The sequence below is a fragment of the Geotrypetes seraphini genome, chromosome 9 (genome assembly GCF_902459505.1).
Source record: "Geotrypetes seraphini chromosome 9, aGeoSer1.1, whole genome shotgun sequence".
In the NCBI taxonomy this organism is placed as follows: domain Eukaryota; kingdom Metazoa; phylum Chordata; class Amphibia; order Gymnophiona; family Dermophiidae; genus Geotrypetes; species Geotrypetes seraphini.
In genome coordinates this window covers 28,186,621-28,206,281 of record NC_047092.1, presented here as the reverse complement: position 1 = coordinate 28,206,281, position 19,661 = coordinate 28,186,621, and the positions used below count along the sequence as shown (strand labels likewise).

General features: G+C 44.7%; 1 protein-coding gene across 3 annotated transcripts in view; it reads right to left on the bottom strand.

The window, feature by feature from the left end:
• PUS7 (pseudouridine synthase 7) overlaps positions 1-19,661 on the bottom strand; it is a 72,959-nt gene that overhangs the window by 32,855 nt on the left and 20,443 nt on the right. For all 3 annotated transcript variants that reach the window (XM_033959752.1, XM_033959750.1, XM_033959751.1), the window contains exons 6-7: positions 10,605-10,716; positions 8,922-8,999 (exon numbers count right to left, since the gene is read on the bottom strand). In XM_033959752.1, coding sequence (XP_033815643.1) covers positions 8,922-8,999; positions 10,605-10,716 — 190 coding nt within the window. The remainder of the gene's footprint in view (positions 1-8,921; positions 9,000-10,604; positions 10,717-19,661) is intronic.

The following is a 19,661-nucleotide window of genomic DNA, read 5'->3' as shown; positions in this document are numbered from 1 at the left end:
CTGATGGACGTAGACTTGAGACCAGAGTCAGATAAGGAAAGAAGATAATCCAACAAGGTCTCCACTGCAAGGGAAGTGGGATCATGATGATGAAGAATACACCAAGAAGAAAACCGTGCCCACTTCTGATGGTAACATTGCAGAGTGGCCAGTTTCCTGGAAGCATCCAGAATAGACCGAACGGGCTGAGACAGAAGAGAATCATGTGGAGTCAGCCCGAGAGATACCAAGCTGTCAGGTGCAGAGACTGGAGGTTGGGATGCAGAAGGGTTTCCTGATGCTGCGTAAGCAGAGAAGGAAACAGTGGAAGAAGAAAAGGTTCCCTGGAACTGAGTTGAAGCAGAAGGGAGAACCAATGCTGCCTGGGCCACCGTGGAGCAATCAGAATCATGGTGGCTCGTTCCCTTTTGAGCTTGAACAAGGTTCGTAACATGAGCGGCAGAGGAGGGAAAGCATACAGGAACAGATTGGACCAATCTAGGAGAAATGCATCCGCTGCCAGACGGTGAGGAGAGTAGAGTCTGGAGCAGAAGTGGGGCAGCTGATGATTGTGAGGAGCTGCAAAGAGGTCCACCTGAGGAGTGCCCCATTGAGCGAAAATGGACTGGAGAGTCAAAGGATCGAGAGTCCATTCGTGGGGCTGGAGAATTCTGCTGAGTTTGTCCGCTAAGGAATTCTGTTCCCCCTGAATGTAGATAGCTTTCAGAAATAAGTGGCGAGCTGTGGCCCAAGACCAAATCTTCTGGGCTTCCTGGCACAAGAGGCGAGAGCCTGTCCCACCCTGTTTGTTGATGTAGTACATCGCAACTTGATTGTCTGTGCACAGTAGAAGAACCTGAGGAAAGAGAAGATGTTGGAAGGCCTTGATGGCATAAAACATCGCTCTGAGTTCCAGGAAATTGATGTGGTGCTTCATTTCCTGGACTGTCCAAAGTCCTTGAGTTTGAAATTCGTTCAAATGAGCTCCCCAGGCATAAGGGGAGGCGTCGGTGGTGATGACAAGTTGATGAGGAGGTAGATGGAACAGAAGACCTCTGGAGAGATTTGAGGATATCAACCACCATTGAAGAGATTGACGAAGAGATGATGTCACAGATATGTGTCGTGAGCAAGGATCCGTCGCTTGGGACCACTGGGTAGCTAGGGTCCATTGAGGAGTGCGCAGGTGAAGACGTGCAAGGGGGGTGACATGAACTGTCGAGGCCATGTGACCCAAGAGTATCATCATTTGCTTGGCAGAGATGGAACGTTGTGGAAGCACCTGCTGACAAAGATATTGAAGAGTTTGAAGACGGTTGGACGGCAAGAACGCTCTCATCAGGACTGTGTCCAACACTGCTCCAATGAATTGAAGTCTTTGCGTGGGGATAAGATGAGATTTGGATAGATTGATCTCGAATCCCAGGAGTTGTAGAAAAAGGATGGTCTGGTTGGTGGCCAGGAGTACTGACTGAGATGAAATGGCCTTGATTAACCAGTCGTCCAGGTAAGGAAAGACCTGAAGGTGGTGAGAGCGTAGAAAGGCAGCCACCACAATCAGGCATTTGGTGAACACTCTTGGAGAGGAGGCAAGACCGAAGGGTAGCACCTTGTATTGGTAATGACAATGATTGATCATGAAGCGGAGATACTGTCTGGAGGCCAGATTGACCGGTATGTGAGTGTATGCTTCTTTGAGATCGAGGGAGCATAGCCAGTCGCCGTGATCGAGAAGAGGGTAAAGAGTGGCCAGAGAAAGCATTTTGAATTTTTCCTTGACCAAGCATTTGTTGAGATCGCGAAGATCTAGAATTGGTCTGAGATCTCCTGTTTTTTTGGGGACTAGAAAGTAACGGGAGTAGAATCCCTGCCCCTTTGGATCCAGAGGAACTTCCTCTATAGCGTTCAGAAGGAGGAGGGATTGAACCTCCTGAAGAAGGAGGGAAGACTGAGGAGTGTTCAAAGCAGACTCTTTTGGTAGACTTTGGGCCGGAAGGGTCTGAAAGTTGAGAGAGTAGCCGTGGCGGATGATGTTGAGGACCCATTGGTCCGAAGTGATAACTTCCCACCGGCTGAGAAAGAAAGTGAGACGGCCACCTATAGGTTGAGGTAGGTGGGTAGATGTTTGGACGCTGGCTATGCCCTGGAGAATTAAGTCAAAAGGGCTGCGTAGGTTTTTGCTGTGGAGGTGGCTTCACAGGTTGTTGCTGTGTTGGTCTAGGAGTCTGACGTTGTTGTTGACGTTGACGCCTAGTTTGCTGGGGAGCTGATGGCAATGGACGAGCCACATAACGGCGTTGGTAGGCCGACTGCTGTCTGAAAGGCCGTGCCGGTGGAGTCTTCTTTTTTGTTTTGAGGAGAGTATCCCAGTGTGTCTCATGGGCGGAGAGCTTTTGGGTGGTCGAGTCCATGGATTCCCCAAAAAGCTCATCCCCCAGGCATGGAGCATTAGCCAACCGATCTTGATGGTTGACATGAAGCTCAGATATTCTAAGCCAGGCAAGGCGGTGCATGGCCACAGACATGGCCGTTGCTCTGGAGGTAAGTTCGAAGTGCTGTCTGAAAGGCCGTGCCGGTGGAGTCTTCTTTTTTGTTTTGAGGAGAGTATCCCAGCGTGTCTCATGGGCGGAGAGCTTTTGGGTGGTCGAGTCCATGGATTCCCCAAAAAGCTCATCCCCCAGGCATGGAGCATTAGCCAACCGATCTTGATGATTGACATCAAGCTCGAATATTCTAAGCCAGGCAAGGCGGCGCATGGCCACAGACATGGCCGTTGCTCTGGAGGTAAGTTCGAAGGTATCGTAAATGGATCTTACCATAAATTTACGGAGTTGGAAAAGAAAAGACGAGCATTGGTGGAAAGCCTGTCGTTTCCGCTCAGGAAGGTACTTTTCAAAGGAAGCCATGGTGGTAAGGAGATGCTTAAGATAAAAAGAAAAGTGAAAAGCATAATTACCAGATCTATTAGCTAGCATTGCATTCTGGTAAAACCGTTTACCGAATTTGTCCATGGCTTTACCTTCTCTGCCAGGAGGGACAGAAGCATATACACTAGCTCCCGCAGACTTCTTAAGCGTAGATTCCACAAGCAGTGATTCATGTGGAAGCTGTGGCTTATCGAATCCAGGAATAGGAATTACTTTATATAATGAATCCAATTTACGGGGAGCTCCTGGGATAGTCAAAGGAGTCTCTAAATTTTTATAAAAAGTTTCCCTCAAGATGTCATGAAGAGGGAGTTTCAAAAATTCCTTTGGAGGCTGGTCAAAGTCAAGGGCATCAAGAAAGGCCTTGGATTTTTTAGACTCAGCCTCCAAAGGAATAGAGAGAGATTCGCACATGTCCTTCAGGAAAGAAGTGAAAGACGTGGAATCATGTTTGGAGGATGGATCAGGAATAACAGGATCATCCTCATCCGAGGAACACTCACCCTCAGAAAGAAAGGGCTCTTCGGAGTCACCCCACAGATCAGGGTCCCTAATATGGGAGCTACGGTCTCGAGACTCCGGAGAAGAGGGTTCTAGGTGTTGAGATTTGCGTGCCGACTTACCCGACCTCATAGATACGGTACCGGGAGATGTTACCGACTGCAGCGGTGCCGAAGTCTGCACCTACTGATGCTGGGCTCTCGGTTCCGGTGCAAGAACTGGCATCGATATCGATGAGGCCGAGTGAACCGGTACCGAGTCAGTGGACGCAGACAATAAAGGTTGCTCCACTGCCAGTACCGGCGGCTCAGACCGGACCGGGACCGGAAGGTTCGGTGCCAATAGAGCAGGAAGGAGTTGTTGTAACTGCTCCTTGAGCTGCGTTTGTAGGACGGCTGCAATGCGCTCATCCAAAGAAGGCACCGGTACCGCCTTTTTCTTTTGCGGTACCTGCGGTGCTGCTCGACGCCCCGAAGATGAGGAGCCCGAGGTCGAGGGACTCACCTCGATAGGGGCGGAGCGCTTCCGCGGGCGCCTCACTGTCGGCAGGACTGGGCTCGCTGCAATCGAGACCGGAGGACGCTCCAGCGGGGAAGGCTTCTTAGCCGGCTTACCTGGATGTTGCGACGCCGGCGCGGTGTCGACGAAGTGGGTGCCGACTGTGATGGGGCCGATGCCGGTGTCGATGCCGCAGGATCGGACATATCGACACCGAAGAGTAATCGCTGTTGTATCTGGCGATTTTTTAATGTACGTTTTTTTAACGTGGCACAGCGGGTGCAGGTGGAAGCCTGATGCTCAGGACCCAGGCACTGTAAGCACCAGTTGTGCGGGTCCGTGAGGGATATAGGCCGTGCACACCGCTGGCACTTTTTAAACCCTGGCTGGGGGGGCATGAAAGTGAAAACGGCTTCTGCCAAATCGAAGGCCGAGGCCTCGATGGTGGCAGTAGGCCCCGCTGGGGCAAAACCGAAATGAAGAAAAAAATAAAGAAATAAACTCTCGTTTTTTTTTTTTGTTTTTTTTTAGAAAAAGAAAAGAAAGAAGGGAAAAAACTCCCAAAAAGGTTTCGCGAGCGGGAAGGCGTATAAGAAAAAATTTCAACAGCCGTTAAAAAATGCGACTTCTTAGCTCCGCGGAAACTAAGAAACTGGGGACCGCGCGCCTCTGTCGGGCGGGAAGGCACTCGCGCGTGCGCAGTGCGGCCTACTGGAACTTTCCAAGTTCTTAGAGTGCAATCACTCTAAAATTGTCCGTACCGGGGCTCAGTCGGTGCCGTCACCCCATCAGTCAAGAATATGCTGCCTGCTTGTCCTGGGATAATGCGGTGAATGGCCCAAACCCAGAGCCGCAACGTCTCTTGGCACAGGGACGGGGACCCCCGTGCCCCCCCTGTTAGATGATATAATACACGACGACCTGGTTGTCCATGCGAATCAGCACCACTCGGTCGCGAAGCAGGTGGCAAAAAGCTTTCAGAGCGAGGAGAATCACACGAAGCTCCAGCAGATTGATGTGACAAAGGTGGACTGCACTGGACCAAAGACCCTGAGTGCGAAGACCGGCCAGACGAGCCCCCCAAGCATAGGTTGACAAGTCCGTCATGAGGACCTTCCGTGGAGGAGGAGCATGAAACAGAAAACCTCTGGAAAGATTGGAAGAGAGCAGCCACCAGCGGAGAGAGTTCTCCAATAAAGGAGGCACGACAACGCATGGAGAGAGAGTCTCGATTCAGATTCCATTGGGACGCAAAAGTCAACTGGGGAATGCGGAGGTGAAGTCTGGCAAAAGGAATCACCGTGAACCGTAGAGGCCATGTGACCGAGGAGGACCATCAGGAGTCGAGCCGGGGCCGAAGACAGAAGGGTCACCTTCCGGGAAAAACGAACAAGGGCCTCTTACCGAGGCCGAGACAAGAAGGAGCGCAGACGAACTGTGTCCAGGACTGCTCCGATGAACTCCAGAGACTGGGACGGACAGAGGCGAGACTTGGGGAAGATCACCTCGAAGCCGAGACTCTGAAGGAGCAAAATGGTCTGATCCGTCACTTGCAGAACCTCCTGGCGAGAGGATGCTTTGATTAACCAGTCGTCGAGGTAGGGAAATACCTGCAGGCCGTGGAGACGCAGGGCAGCAGCTACCACAACCAGGCGTTATCGTGAAAACTCTCGGAGAGGCTGCCAGGCCGAAGGGAAGAACACGACACTGGAGATAGAGATCCCCCACCTGGAATCTCAGAAACCGGCGTGAGGCCGGGCGTATTGGAATGTGCGTGTACGCCTCTTTGAGGTCCAGTGAGCACAGCCAGGCCCCTGTGTCCAAGAGGGGGCACAATGTTGGAAGGGTGAGCATACTGAACCGGTCCTGGACTAGAAACTTGTTCAGGGCACGGAGGTCCAGGATCAGACGTAGATCCCCAGTCTTCTTGGGCACCAGAAAATACTGGGAGTAGAATCCCGTATGCCACTGGTCCGGAGGAACCTCATCGACTGCTCGGAGGCGAAGTAGGGCTCGAGCTCCCCGCAACAGAAGGGGCAGTTGAGACTGGCCTGAAGGACACGCTCCTGGAGGAAGGTCAGGGGGTACATGACTGAAGTGAAGGTAGAACCCTTCTCGGATGATGGAAAGCGACCAACTGTCAGAGGTAAGGCCGTCCCACCGTGCGTAGAAATGATGGAGAGGCCCCCCGATAGGGAGGAGAGAAGTCTCCAGAAGGAGAGGAGCCTGGAGGCTCATACTGGAATAGTCAAAAAGATGGTCCAGGTTTCGCCGGAGACGGCGGCTGGACCGCAGCTTGGTGCTGGTGCAGCAGATGCGGCAGCTTCGAAGGAGGCCGAGAGAATGCTGGAGTGGTATCTGTGGGTACCTCCGGAGAGGGATTTTATACTGCCGGGCCAGAGGGGTCTTCAGCTGAAGGCGCACCAGAGAGGCGAAGGACCGTTTGTGTTCTGAGAGGCGCTTAGGGGCCGCCTCGATGGAATCATCATATAGTTCATTACCCACGCAAGGGAGATCGGCTAGATGATCCTGGAGATTTGGATCCATGTCTACATGCAGAGCCAAGCGAGACGGCGCGTGGCGATCGCAAAAGCCATGACTCTCGAGGACAACTCGAAGGCATCATAGGCCGCTTGGAACATATAGAGCCGGAGCTGGGAGAGTCTAGGAGACAAAACTCCCAACTACGAGAATCCGGCACGTCCGTCCAGAACGAGAGGAGGGCTTCCACACAGAACTGGAGAAAGGACGCGAAGATAAGGTTTAAAAATAAACTGAAAACTTTCTTATTTAACGATGCTTTTGTAATACCATTGGTTTCTTTTAATTAATATTCAACAAATTTTTGGACCTAACTGTCTTTTCTCTTCACATAATACATTCAATTATTTTTCATCCCATCCTTTTGTGTTTTCCATTTTTGGCTTCCCACTCTGCTCAATTACATTGTAACTTCTTCCCCTACCTTCCTTTCGTTTCCAGTTTGTCTAGTTATCGTCTGTGTCTGGTCAGTTTTTAATTATTTTAAAATTTCTTTTATTCTGTAACTTTTATCCACGTGTAAATCGCCTTGAATTTAGACAAGGCGATTAATCAAATAAATATTAAACTTGAAACTTGAACTTGTTATAGTTGAGGACACGGTTCGCCATCATCGAGTTGCGATAAAGACGGCGACCAAACTTGTCCATCGGACAGCAGCGTACACCCTCGAGGGGTTGGGCTTCTTCAAGGAAGACTCAACCACCAGGGATTGGTGAGAAAGTTGAGAACTGTCGAATCCCTTAACTGGATCCAGTAGACATCGACGTCGAGGCACAGTTGACGTTGAGGCACAAAGCCCCAGTTGATGTCGAGGCACAGAGCCCCAGTCGACGTCGGGGCCCAAAGCCGCAGTAGACATCGAGGCCCAAAGCCGCAGTAGACGCCGAGGCCCAAAGTCTCAGTGGAGGCACACAGTCGAGGGTGTACGCTGCCGTCCCACTGGGGCGGGAGGGCCGTCCGATGGACAAGTTTGGTCGCCATATTTACTCGACTGCACTCGATGCCTCGAATGCCTGAGACTCAGCTGGCTGTGGTACTGAGGTAACGCACCTAGGAAGGAAAGAAGAGACTTACCCGAGGATGGAACCCACAAGGCACAGCAGATGGGACCAGAGGGATTAGACGAGGCCGCCACTGGGGATCGATGCCACGTCAGCTCGATTCCAATGAAGGAAAAAGGCCCGGCCGCTCTACTCACACATGGTGAACCCAGTGAGAGGCCAGGGAAGAAAGAAAAACCCAGCTGCAGCCAACGAGGACTAGCGGCAGGGCCGAAGTCCAAGAAAGGCCCACCGGAGGATAACCAGTAGGAACACAACAAATCTTTTTGTTTGTTTGTTTTTTAAATTAGAGGCGCCGCACAGCGACTTAAATAAAAATAAAATAAAAGAAAGAAAGCTGCGGTGCGAGAAGGCAAGTAGGAAACAGCAGAGCTGTAGAACAGGGCTTCGTGGCTCTGCGGAAAAACAAGAACTGAGGCCACGCTGAGGAGACGCGCGCCCTAACTCGGGCGGGAAGGCACACGCGCATGCGCGGTACACTCGCAAGCTTGAAGATGTTCAAGCAAGTTTGTTGTGAGAGTATCCGATCGGGGCTCCATGGATGACATCACCCACATGTTGAGAATATGCTGCCTGCTTGTCCTGGGATAAAAAAGGTTTACAGCAAAATGCTTTAACACTAATTTGCCTATCAGTGCTTGCAAATTGCACATTATTTTTTGTTATTTTTTTCAGGAGGCAGTATGTTATGGACAGGGAATGGGCACAGAAGCTAGCATTATTGTGTGCCATCTGGATAACACAAATTTTTTTGGTGGTGCTTATTGCTCCCACATTAATATTTTTGCAGGTCTTGTATGCCAATGGAAAAATTAGTGGGGCCTCCAAAAAGGAAAACAAAAGCAAGCCCTATTTTTTGGCCATGTTAGCATTGGGTTTGGTTTGCGGGAAAATCCTACATTAAAATGTGCTAAGCCCATTTCTTAATGCATTTTCATAAAAGGGCACCTTGATTTATTTAGCTTTTACAAATTTTAAATGTGGGGAACGGATAATAATGTATCTCTACTACAGTAAAAATGCCACTGTGAAGTGTTAATATTCTAGTTTGTCCACTAAATAAAGTGGGCTATTAACACATAAAACTAAACAGAAGCACAAAATGTTGAATTGTACAGAGAAGCCAACTGGAAGCCTGTGTAGAAAAAGTCAAGGAGCACATGAGGTTTGCCTGGGCCTATTTAAGACTATTTTTGTTTTCAACTTCTGGATAGCCTGAAGCATGTACATTAGCTTTGTGGGGACACCAATGCAAAAATCACTACAATAGCCCAGATGGGACACAACCATCCACAAAAAGGCACAGTATTCTCAAATTCTGCAATTTGAAAAAAACAGCATTAATAAGCTTGAAAACACTTATCTACCCCAGCAGTTCAAATTCTGGGATACTGTATATACAAGTACTTACTTCAGAACAGCAATCTCCTGTACTGTAATAGCCCTTTTATCTTTGGTCCCCATATAAGAAAATATGTTTGGTTTAACTCTGTTTTAAGAAAATAAGGATGTATATAAAGGAATAGTTGGATTAATAACATACATAAGAGTTTTAATAAACATATCCGCTCATGAGTTACAGGAAAAGTAAGAACAAATGCTCAAGGCAAAGGGAATTATCTGACCTTGCCCCCTATTCATCCTTCATTTTGTAAAATAAGCAGGTGTTATGTGGAATACATATACTGTACACCAACTTTGGAGCAGAAGTAAATGTATATGTGATAATTTGCATGCTATTGGAGCTGGTTCTGAGCCTGTTTTATAAAAGTACACAAGTGCCTATACTGTCTTTATAAAATAGGATTAAAATAGGCATCTTTTTGGACTCCTCATGTAGGCAATCCTGTTATAAAATCAGGCTTGAAATCCACCAAATGTCTTATGGATTCAGTTGTTGCACACTGCTAATATCCAACAGGTTCAACAGAAGAACCAGCTCTGAGAAACCAAATACCCTACTGGAAATGGTAAATATCAGACAACATGAAGGAAGAATATTCACAGAATTCAAATTATTCCAGACTTATGTTCATAAGTCTGACCTCCCTCCAACGCTTCAGAAAACATTTGAAAACTTGGCTTTTCTCCAAAATGTAACTACTCCCTCCCTCTCCATTATTCTAAGTCCCCTCTTTCCTTCCTGTTTACCAAGCCCTTCTTCTTTCCATTGGAGTTCCTTTCTTTATTAATTCCTGTAAACCGTGTCGAGCTCCACTTCTGTGGAGATGATGCGGTATATAAACTTAAGGTTTAGTTTAGTTTATCATTTCATTTATGGAGTGGAGTCAAAATGTAAACTTGGGAAGTTATACAAACCTCCAAAAATAAGCTATTATAAAGAACAAAACCAAAGATCTCAATGCATCAGAACTAAGGCTAATGTTCGCTCTGGTATAATGGATTCCATCAAGTACTTCAGAATACCAAAATAATCCTTCCTCCCACCCCTACCCTCCACCCAAAAAAGTTCTCCCAGAGTTTTTCAGATAACATTCAGCTGCGGCTATTACTGTGCATTAATGTACATTATATTACTGCAGGTCCCAAGTTAGGCAATGGAACTAAGGGATCCTTTTATTAACACAGCAAAAAAATTGGAGTACCACATTCAGGTATCATTGAACTTCAGTAACATTGAAATTTGTGTGCAAGAGTTTTTTTCTGATCTTTTTTTGAGGGGGCATGACAGAAGTAGAGAGAAGGTGTTCCTGCATGAACCAGTTAATATATCTGCATTACCATGTGCTAACTGGTTAGAACATAGATACTGCATGAGCCCTTTACACCTACAAAATAGGTGGTGGTAAGTTCTCATGTGGCCATTTCTTTAAATTACAATATGCTAATGGCAACATAAGTGCATTGTCATTAATGCAAAAAAAAAATAATAATACAAAAAAGGCATTTTTATGGCTGCAGTAGAAATGGCTCTAGTACAAGGGCATGCTAAGGCCACTTTTTACTGCAGATTAGTAAAAGGATCTCTTAGTTACTAATAATGTGTGTTGACGTAGCTCTACCTATCACCTTGCTGTTTACGATACATCACAGAATATTAGTATAGGATACAGAATTTCCATACAATACTAACCGTAAAAATTTGGATAGCACATTAATAGCATCCATGGTATCTTTGTTCTCCTTGTAGAGTACAAAATGGCAATAGCTTCCCCGTGCTTTTGGCCAGGAGTGTTTTCTTGGTGCTTTAAAACAAAAAGAATACATGTGCAAAATATCAAATTTCCAATTTACTACTTTGTAATCATTTTTCCTTGGAGAACCAGTCTATTTAGTTTTAATTCCATTCTCTATGCTTAAAGGAAAAGGAAGAGAATAAGCTAAAAATGGACCAGTTCCAACTTATCTCAGGAAAATGAGAGAATGTTTGAGCAAATTTACATCTTTAAATAATTTTACATGGTTTGCGTTTCACATTCATGTAATCAATTTTCCTTTTAACAACCATTAGATTAAAATCACGCCATATTTTTTCAAAATTAGCTTCTGCTGTTTTAACACTATTCAAAGGGGACTGGATGGCTGGCATTTCATTTTATGTACATGAAATGCCAACATATCTTACCTGTAGTTGTTCTGACCTCTGTCCAAATGTACAGCATTAAGAGCACAAAAGAGCAATGTTTAATTTATACTGTCTTAGAGTTTACCATGCACACGCTTGGATGGGTAATCATGTCGTGATATCAATGGCATCCAATAGCTAGGTGGTAAAAGGCAGCAATTTAGACATGGACAAAATAAACTTGGGCAGCATGGAACTATGATCATGTGAAAAAGAAAAATCTGCTTCAGATGCATGGAAAATATGACGTGGAAAGAATGCATTTAGGACAGGTATCATTTCTATATCCTACAGAGACTCTATCCTCCACCTACCATAACATGAACAGGCATACTGCTGGTGAATTATACCCCTTACTACTTCTGCTATTAACAAGGGGAATATTTTGTCTATAATCCAGAGAACAGAATATCTAGGGCTATTAGCACTGTTCAATGAAGAATATTTTATACTGTCTTAGTAATTTAACACACTATAGCTCTGCTTAAAAAACACTATGAAAGTTTTATAAGGGATCTCAGTGTAAAAAAGCATTTTATGAACTCAAGTTAGCTCTTGTAAAATTGGATGGGGGTGTATGGATGTACAAAATCAGAGCACATACATATGGGGATAATTTTACAAGCGCTTTTTCTTTTTTCAAAGGGAGGCACAATAAATTTATGAAATAGTGTGTGTGCAAAAGCATGTTTTACATGCAGAAATAGGCTCTTACATGTGTGTATTTGGCCACACAATTTATAAGTATGCACACTGAAAAGATAGTGAAGCATTGGCATTCAAGGGTGTAGTTTGAGCAATGTAAAAGCACACTTTCTTCAGAGCGGATGTAAATTTGTGTGACAGGATTTTTGCATTACCAGGGTTAATGTAGAAATCTATTCTATGAAGGCATGTAAGTCGCACAAGTAGAGAAGCTTCTTGTATGATTGCCCAAGAAAATTAACTAATATAGGTTTAATGCAGTGGTTCCCAAACCTGTCCTGGGGGACCCCCAGCCAGTCAGGTTTTCAAGATATCCCTAATGAATATGCAAGAGAGAGATTTGCATATAATGGAAGTGACAGGTATGCAAATCTCTCTCATGCATATTCATTAGGGATATCTTGAAAACCTGACTGGCTGGGGGTCCCCCAGGACAGGTTTGGGAACCACTGGTTTAGTGAGTCTGTTCGAGTACTTTTTGATTTGCTAGTATAGTATTTACTTGATGTTTTGAGACTACTTTTTGATTAGCCTTTATAAAACAGGCATTAACATGGGCACCCTTTTGGACTTCATACAGGCTCCTGTTTTAAAGTTCAACTCCACCCATCCAGTTTTATAAGATATGTATGTAGGCATTCTGAGGGTGAAGAATAGGAGAAGCCTGTGTGGGATCAACACTTATGCTCATACATCATACAATACGCACATGCATGCCTATTCTTTCTGGCACATACACACAAAAATTACCCCGCCTTACAGCAGGTATCATGGTGTGCATCTACTTTCCCTAGGGTAATGTTACAAAGGTACATATGTTGCTTTTATAAAACACATACAACATTATGTGCCTTTTGGGCCCAATTTTATAAATGGCGCCTAAGCCATAGGTACCTACGAATGCTGCGCTTAACATATGTCAATCTTCAGTTAGGCACCATTTATAGAATTAAACAGGAAGGCATCTGAACCTTAGGTGCGCCCTATGGCGCCTAAGGGCTAGATTCACTAAGCAAACCGATCGTGTACCGATCGGTTTGCGAGCCCTTTGCAACCTGATTTCCCTCCAACCCGATTCACTAAAGCCTCTAACGATCCGATCCTGATCCTCCCATGCAAATTAGCAAAACCATATGCAAAATAGCCAAGCGACTGATTCACTAACAATTGCTTGGCTATTTTGAATCGGGTTTTAATATTGGCAAACCCGACTGCTGTAGACCTGTCGGTAACTGAGTTACCGACAGGCCTGCCTGTCTTTTTTATTCATTTTTTTTTCCATGGCACAGATATTTTGCATGTGTTACACACGCAAAATATCTACCGTATTAAAAAAAATAATAATAATTAAAAGACAGGCAGGCCTGTCAAAAAACGGCCGAGAGCCCCCCCCCCAACAAACACGATTCCCCTGACAACCCACAAATAGCTTGAGGGATGCCCACTCCCTCTTGCCACCACCCAACACTGCCCTTTCCACCCGTGTGAATATGGCACGTGACCCCCCCCCCCCTGACAGGCACACCGCACCCCTGACCTGACTGCCCCACCCCTGGTCAGGCCTGGCCCGACTCAGCCTAACACCTCCCCTGTACCTAAAAGTTGGGAGCAGCAGGGGTGCTCAGTCCCTCCTGCTCCTTAGGCCTCCCTCCAGCGCTGTTTTCCAGAGCAGGAGGAACCGCAAAGTCCTCCTTCTCCTTCGTCTCCTCCTGCTCCTGGATGACGCACCGCGAATGTTGGTCTTAGGCCCTGCCCCGGTGCATCATGTGACATGCGGGGAGGAGCCTAAGGCTCTGATTGGCTCTGGCACCTCAGACTCCTCCTCCCTTGGTGGCGCCTGAGCCAATCATGGACTTCCTTAGGGCTAAGCCTAAGGAAGTTCCTGATTAGCTATTACTTTGACTAATCAAGGACATCCTTAGGCTCAGCCCTAAGGAAGTCCCTGATTGGCTCAGGCGCCACAGGCCCCTCCCAAGGGAGGAGGAGTCAGACGCCCGAGCCAATCAGGGTCTTAGGCTCCTCCTCGTGCATCACATGATGCACCATGGCGGGGCCTAAGGCCTACATTCGCGTCATCCAGGAGCAGGAGGACTTTGTGATTCCTCCTGCTCCGGAAGACAGAGGCCTAAGGAGCAGGAGGGACTGAGCACCCCTCCTGCTTCCAACGTTTATGTACAAGGGAGGTGTCGGCCTGGGTCGGGCCAGTCCAGTCGGGGTGCGGTGGGCTGGTCGGGGCGATTGCAGTCATTTGCATGGCAGGAGGGAGTTGGCATTCCTCCAGTCTTTTGTAGGGCATCGGCGTGAGGGGGGCATGTTTTAGGGGTTTGGGGAGGAGGCACTTCGGGAGGGGGCTTTTTTTATTTTTTCTGAGCAGTTATTTTGCGTGTGTAATACACGCAAACTATCTGCCCAATTAAAATAAAAAAACAAAAAAAGCCAGCAGAAGCCCTGACAGCAGTGACAGAAAACTGCTTCTCCTGTCACTACTGTCAGGTTCTGCGCATGCTCCAGGATCGCTCTCTAACGATCCTGACTGTGGGTAGGGGGCGTGTTAATGATCATCCCCATTTGCATGCAGGCCTTTTGTGAATTCGTAGGCCTGTATGCAATCGGGAACAGATAAGACACTGAATCGGGGGTTTGTGAATCTAACCCTAAGTTAGACTTCTACACACACAAAGCACTCCTGCAAACTGTCCCTAACCACACCTACTTTTTGGCAGGCGCCTACCACCCAATTAATTTTAATTTAAGCCTATGAGGTGCTAATTGCTTGTTATTGGTGCCAATTAAGCTTTTGAAATAATTAAGTTAGGCGTGCCAATCTAGGCACCCGACATCTCCTTTTTACTCTTGTTTTATCCTCTTCCCTTCCTTTTATTTTCATAATGTAATTAAAATTTCCCTCATCCCCCTGTGCCTCCCATATCCAACCTGTCTTAATTTTGTCCTTGTCCTGGCCTCAAACTCCCTTATTTTTTATTTCTATTTATTTTTTTAAGCTATTTTAAATTTTTAATATTGTAAACCGACCAGATACCTGTGACGGTTGATATATCAAGCTATAAATAAACTTGAATCATGGCCTTCCTGCCTAAGTATCCCATTAGAAAATTAATCACCACATGCGTGGTTTCCTGAAGTCTCAGTATAGTCATATCGCTTGAGAATTTTCATAACGATCACAGAATTTTACATGCTCAATATATATATATTCAGTGTGGTGGCCACAGTATAAAGATAAGCAAATGACCAAGTCTGTATGCTAAATTTTCAGACTTCCTTGTCTTTTAAGCAGCACCCTGAATAGCCATTTAATTCAGACAGCTATTTTGCATAGTCTGGCAAACAACTTTTGGCCATGTCCAGAAAGCCTCCTGGCCGCCGCCTTCTTGAACATTTGGCGAAATTCTGAGCTGCCTGGCTCTAAATTTTGGGATAAAATGCAATTACTGCTAAAGTTAGTGTCATAATCCTTTGGAATATTAACTTCTAGGTGGATGGTTCACTGGGCCAGGTCTTAAGTCAAGAGTTCTTACTGTACAAGGCAGTCATTAGAATTAACTGCTAGGGTTGTTCCAAATGGCAAAAAAACACAAACAGAAACAAGAAAAAATAGCTTAAAGCCTTACTATTTTTATTTTACAACACAGTAGCTTTCTGCATTTAAAATAGAGTTTCTTAAGAAAAGCATATCATGGACGATGAACTATCAGGGATTCTTAAAGGATATGCAAAAAAATATTCTAAATATAACCCTGTGGCTATACAAAGCTTATTTCTTTCTGAGAAACTTGGCTTATCAGGGAACATGGAGAATATACTATTTCAATGTCTATTGAAATAAGAATTGTCTTATAAATATTAACTATAAGTATTAATAAAATATGGCATACAGCTGGCAGAAAATTAGTTCACAGAATCAGTTGACCTTATCTTAAGATGTGCTAGTAAAAAGAGATGAATAACATCTATGTTTAGGCAAGGCAAGCTAAAAATGTTAAAATGGGTAAGAATGAGAAAAGTTAAAGATTTATCAGTATAAAAAATGATCAACATGCAAACTGCATTACAAATGACAAGCACAGAGCATGCAAACAGACCTGAGTACCTTGAAATGAAAGACACACTGTATTTCATCTACACACAGAATGCAAATTAGGCAGAAAGAGGTGAGAACTAAGGTCTTTGAAAATCTTTCTAAGTCCAAAAAAAGAAGGGAAGGTAGCTCATAACCAGACAATTAAAGCAAATTTTAATTATCTACAACTCTTTTTGAGGCAACCTGGAGATGTGAGGGGGTAGAATAAAAAGCTACTGAGGAGGAATGAGTCATTTTAATACACAAGAAAAAAAAGTCAATATTAAGAGAAGGGACTGTATTGATTTGTGCCTTATGTAAGTATTGCACGATGAGCTCCATGCAGGAATGAAAGTAGGGGCCAATTAAAAATGTAATATTTCAAATTAGTTTAAATTTAGGAACAATCATTCTGAAATGATAAAAATATTCAGAAGTTAAAAACAGGATGCTGGGACAGGATTTTCTTATATAACTTGCTAAGGAAAGATTAGATACTTACCTTGATGATCTCTAGTAAATAGGCACATCATTCCAGAACTTGTGGGTGGTCACCCTCTGATCGTGTGTGTGTGTGTTTTCTGCTACTGCCTTCTAGCCCCTCTCCTGCTGCCTCCCAAGCAAGCACTCAGGAGGGTTTCTCTCTACCTCAAAACACCTCAATTAAGCTCAAAATTGGTCTAGATCAGAGATCTCAAAGTCCCTCCTTGAGGGCCGCAATCCAGTCGGGTTTTCAGGATTTCCCCAATGAATATGCATTGAAAGCAGTGCTTGCACATAGATCTCATGCATATTCATTGGGGAAATCCTGAAAACCCGACTGGATTCAGGCCCTCAAGGAGGGACTTTGAGACCCCTGGTCTAGATGGATTCCGTGCACAGAATGAGAACAGAGTTTTGAGCTGCATTATATTCCCTGACGCAGCCTCGTGTGAGGCGAAACAAGGACTTGTTGGAATTTAACATGCTCAATATATATATATTCAGTGTGGTGGCCATAGTATAAAGATAAGCAAATGACCAAGTCTGTATGCTAAATTTTCAGACTGCCTTGTCTTTTAAGCAGCACCCTGAATAGCCATTTAATTCAGACAGCTTTGTGAAAGGTTCATCTAGTGAGCGCCACCAATATTTTCTCTGGCCAGACGTTTTCATCTATGGCATGTTCTCGACCATGTTTCCAAAGCTAAGTAAACTGTTTTGTTTTTTCTTTTCCTTTGCACAGTGATGGGTTTTTTCACCCTTTGATAAATTCATTTCAGTGGTGGTGGAGTTTTTTGTCTATGATAAGAAATGAAGCAGTATTGAATGTTTATCAAGTTTTAATTGCGGACTGCTGTTAATTTGAATTTTGAGGCTTTTTCTCCACCTTTTATGTGTTTTATGTGTTTAGCCCACCTCTGGCGAGTAATATATTTAACTTCTGAATTTTTTTATTTAGTTATTACTCTGGGTTTTTTTTTCTCGAGAGTTGTTTAAATACCTACATAATATAAATGTGCATGAGTCGAGCTCCGGAGTAATCTGAGGACATACTTTTTTTTTTTCCGGAAAAGGTGGTAGCTGCGTAGAACAGTCTCCCGGAAGAGGTGGTGGAAACAGAGACTGTGTCTGAATTCAAGAGGGCTTAGGATAGACATGTGGGATCTCTCAGAGAGAGGAAGAGATAATGGTTACTGTGGATAGGCAGACTAGATGGGCCATTTGGCCTTTATCTGCCATCATGTTTCTATGGCCTAGATTCACTAACCGGCCTGATCCTGTCCTCTCCATAGACGATCTGAAGCAGGCCTACGGATTCAGAAATGGGGGGCGATGAAAATGAAGGCAATCATAAGCACGCTCCGCACCGACTACACGGATCGCTGTCCAGCGATTCTGACACATGCGCAGACCATCTACTTTGCCTGTAGATGGTCTGTACATGCGTTTGATGTCCGTGTTTTTAAATTTTACTTTTTTACTTGCAAGCCTGTGGTTTTAACCAGGGCTTGTACTGCAGGGAAGGGCAGAGAATAGGGGAAGAGAAGAGTCGGGGCAGAGAGTGCGAGGCAGCAAGCAGAATCGCGGCAGAGAGCTTTTGCAGGAGAATTGCGGCAGAGAGCTTTTGCAGGAGAATCGCGGCAGAGAGCAGGGCAGAGAAGAGAGTCAGGCCAGAGATGGGGGCTGTTGGAAGTTGGCTGGGATATCAGGGCGGCAATGAAGCAGGAGAGTCGGCAGGGACGTGTGTGACTGGTCCTCAGCAGTCGCTTGTTTTGGGATCGGCCAGCCCAGTTGGTGTTCCTCTTTTTTTTTTTTTTTAGTGAATTGCTGCCTACCTATATTTGCATGCTGTTCCCCTTCATTTGCATGCGTGGATTGGATTGGGTGCGGGAGGAAGGTTAGTGAATCGGGTCGGGGTCAGAAAGTGGTCGGGACACGATCAGTGTCCTTAGTGAATCTAGCCCTATGTTTATGTTTCTTAAAAGATTTTGCTAATGCTCGTATTGCTTTGCAGACAATTTATAATAAATCTACAGGTGGTATTGACATCTCTCTTGCCTTTACTTGTTTGCTTTACAGGACAGCTCAGAGTGATGGGGAGCAGAAAAATATAAATGAAGCTCTATACCAGATCTCGTGATCAGATGGTGATAACCCACAGGTTCCAGAATGATTTACCTATTGAACTAGAATGTACAATAAATTATTGCTTATCAATCTTTTTGTGGCCATGACCTCATGATCATGGCCAAGTAAAACTGTATAAACTCTCCTCCCCTTATGCAAAATAATAATGCATCTATGGAGAACCTACCCAGCTACAATCCTAAATGTGGGTTTTGTAACCTCATTTGGGGTCCCGACCCAGTTTGGGAACTCTGCAGTAAGTCTTACAGAGAGGCTGTACTGTGTTATTTCTCCAACAAATCCAAACCTCTGCTTTACCGCTTCCAGGTTGGTAGTTTGCTGGTGCCTCCTTTGCTTTGAATTTTTTATTCCTATATGTTCACTTTTCAAAAAGCTTTCATTTTCCTAGCACAAAGATTTAAGTGACTGTCTCATTTAAATGTCATCTTACACTTCTAGAGGAACCAAAGCCTATTTGGCAATTTCCCAGAAGAATATGCAACAATTGCGAATAGTACAAAATGCGGCGGTTAGGCAGATTTTTAGGTTGAAGAAATACAATCACGTAACACCCTCCTATCGAGTACTGCATTGGCTGCCAATGGAGGCGCGGGTGAAGTTTAAGTTTCGTTGCTTCTGTTTTAAGGCTTTGTTTGGTTTAGCTCCCAAATATATAATTGAGCTTTTCTCTTTTGCAACCAACAGACATAAGAGAAACTCACATCTGAATTTTGTTTTTCTGCCTGTTAGAGAATGTAAACTTAAAAAACATCATCAAAATCTTTTTTCATATCAAGCAGCGTTATGGAGTAAGAATTTAGAACAATTGCTTTTGCTTACTGACACTTATGTTTTTAGATGTCTCCTAAATTCTCCATATCTGTTTTTGAAGTATTTAGGCAGCTAATTTGTAAAAATTTTATTATGTACTATTTTGATCATTTTAGTGTCTCTAATTATTGGCTTTTAACTTTTTTAGTTCTATTCAACTTCTTTTATTGTTTTTTTTGAACTATTATAAACCGCATAGAACTTTAAGACCTTGCGGTATATAAACTGATAATTATTATTATTATTATGCTCAGCTCTCATTCAGAAAGTTTCCAGAACAAAGAAGATATCAAGGGGGGGGGGGGGAGGTAGGTAATGAACAAATTAGAAGGGATAAA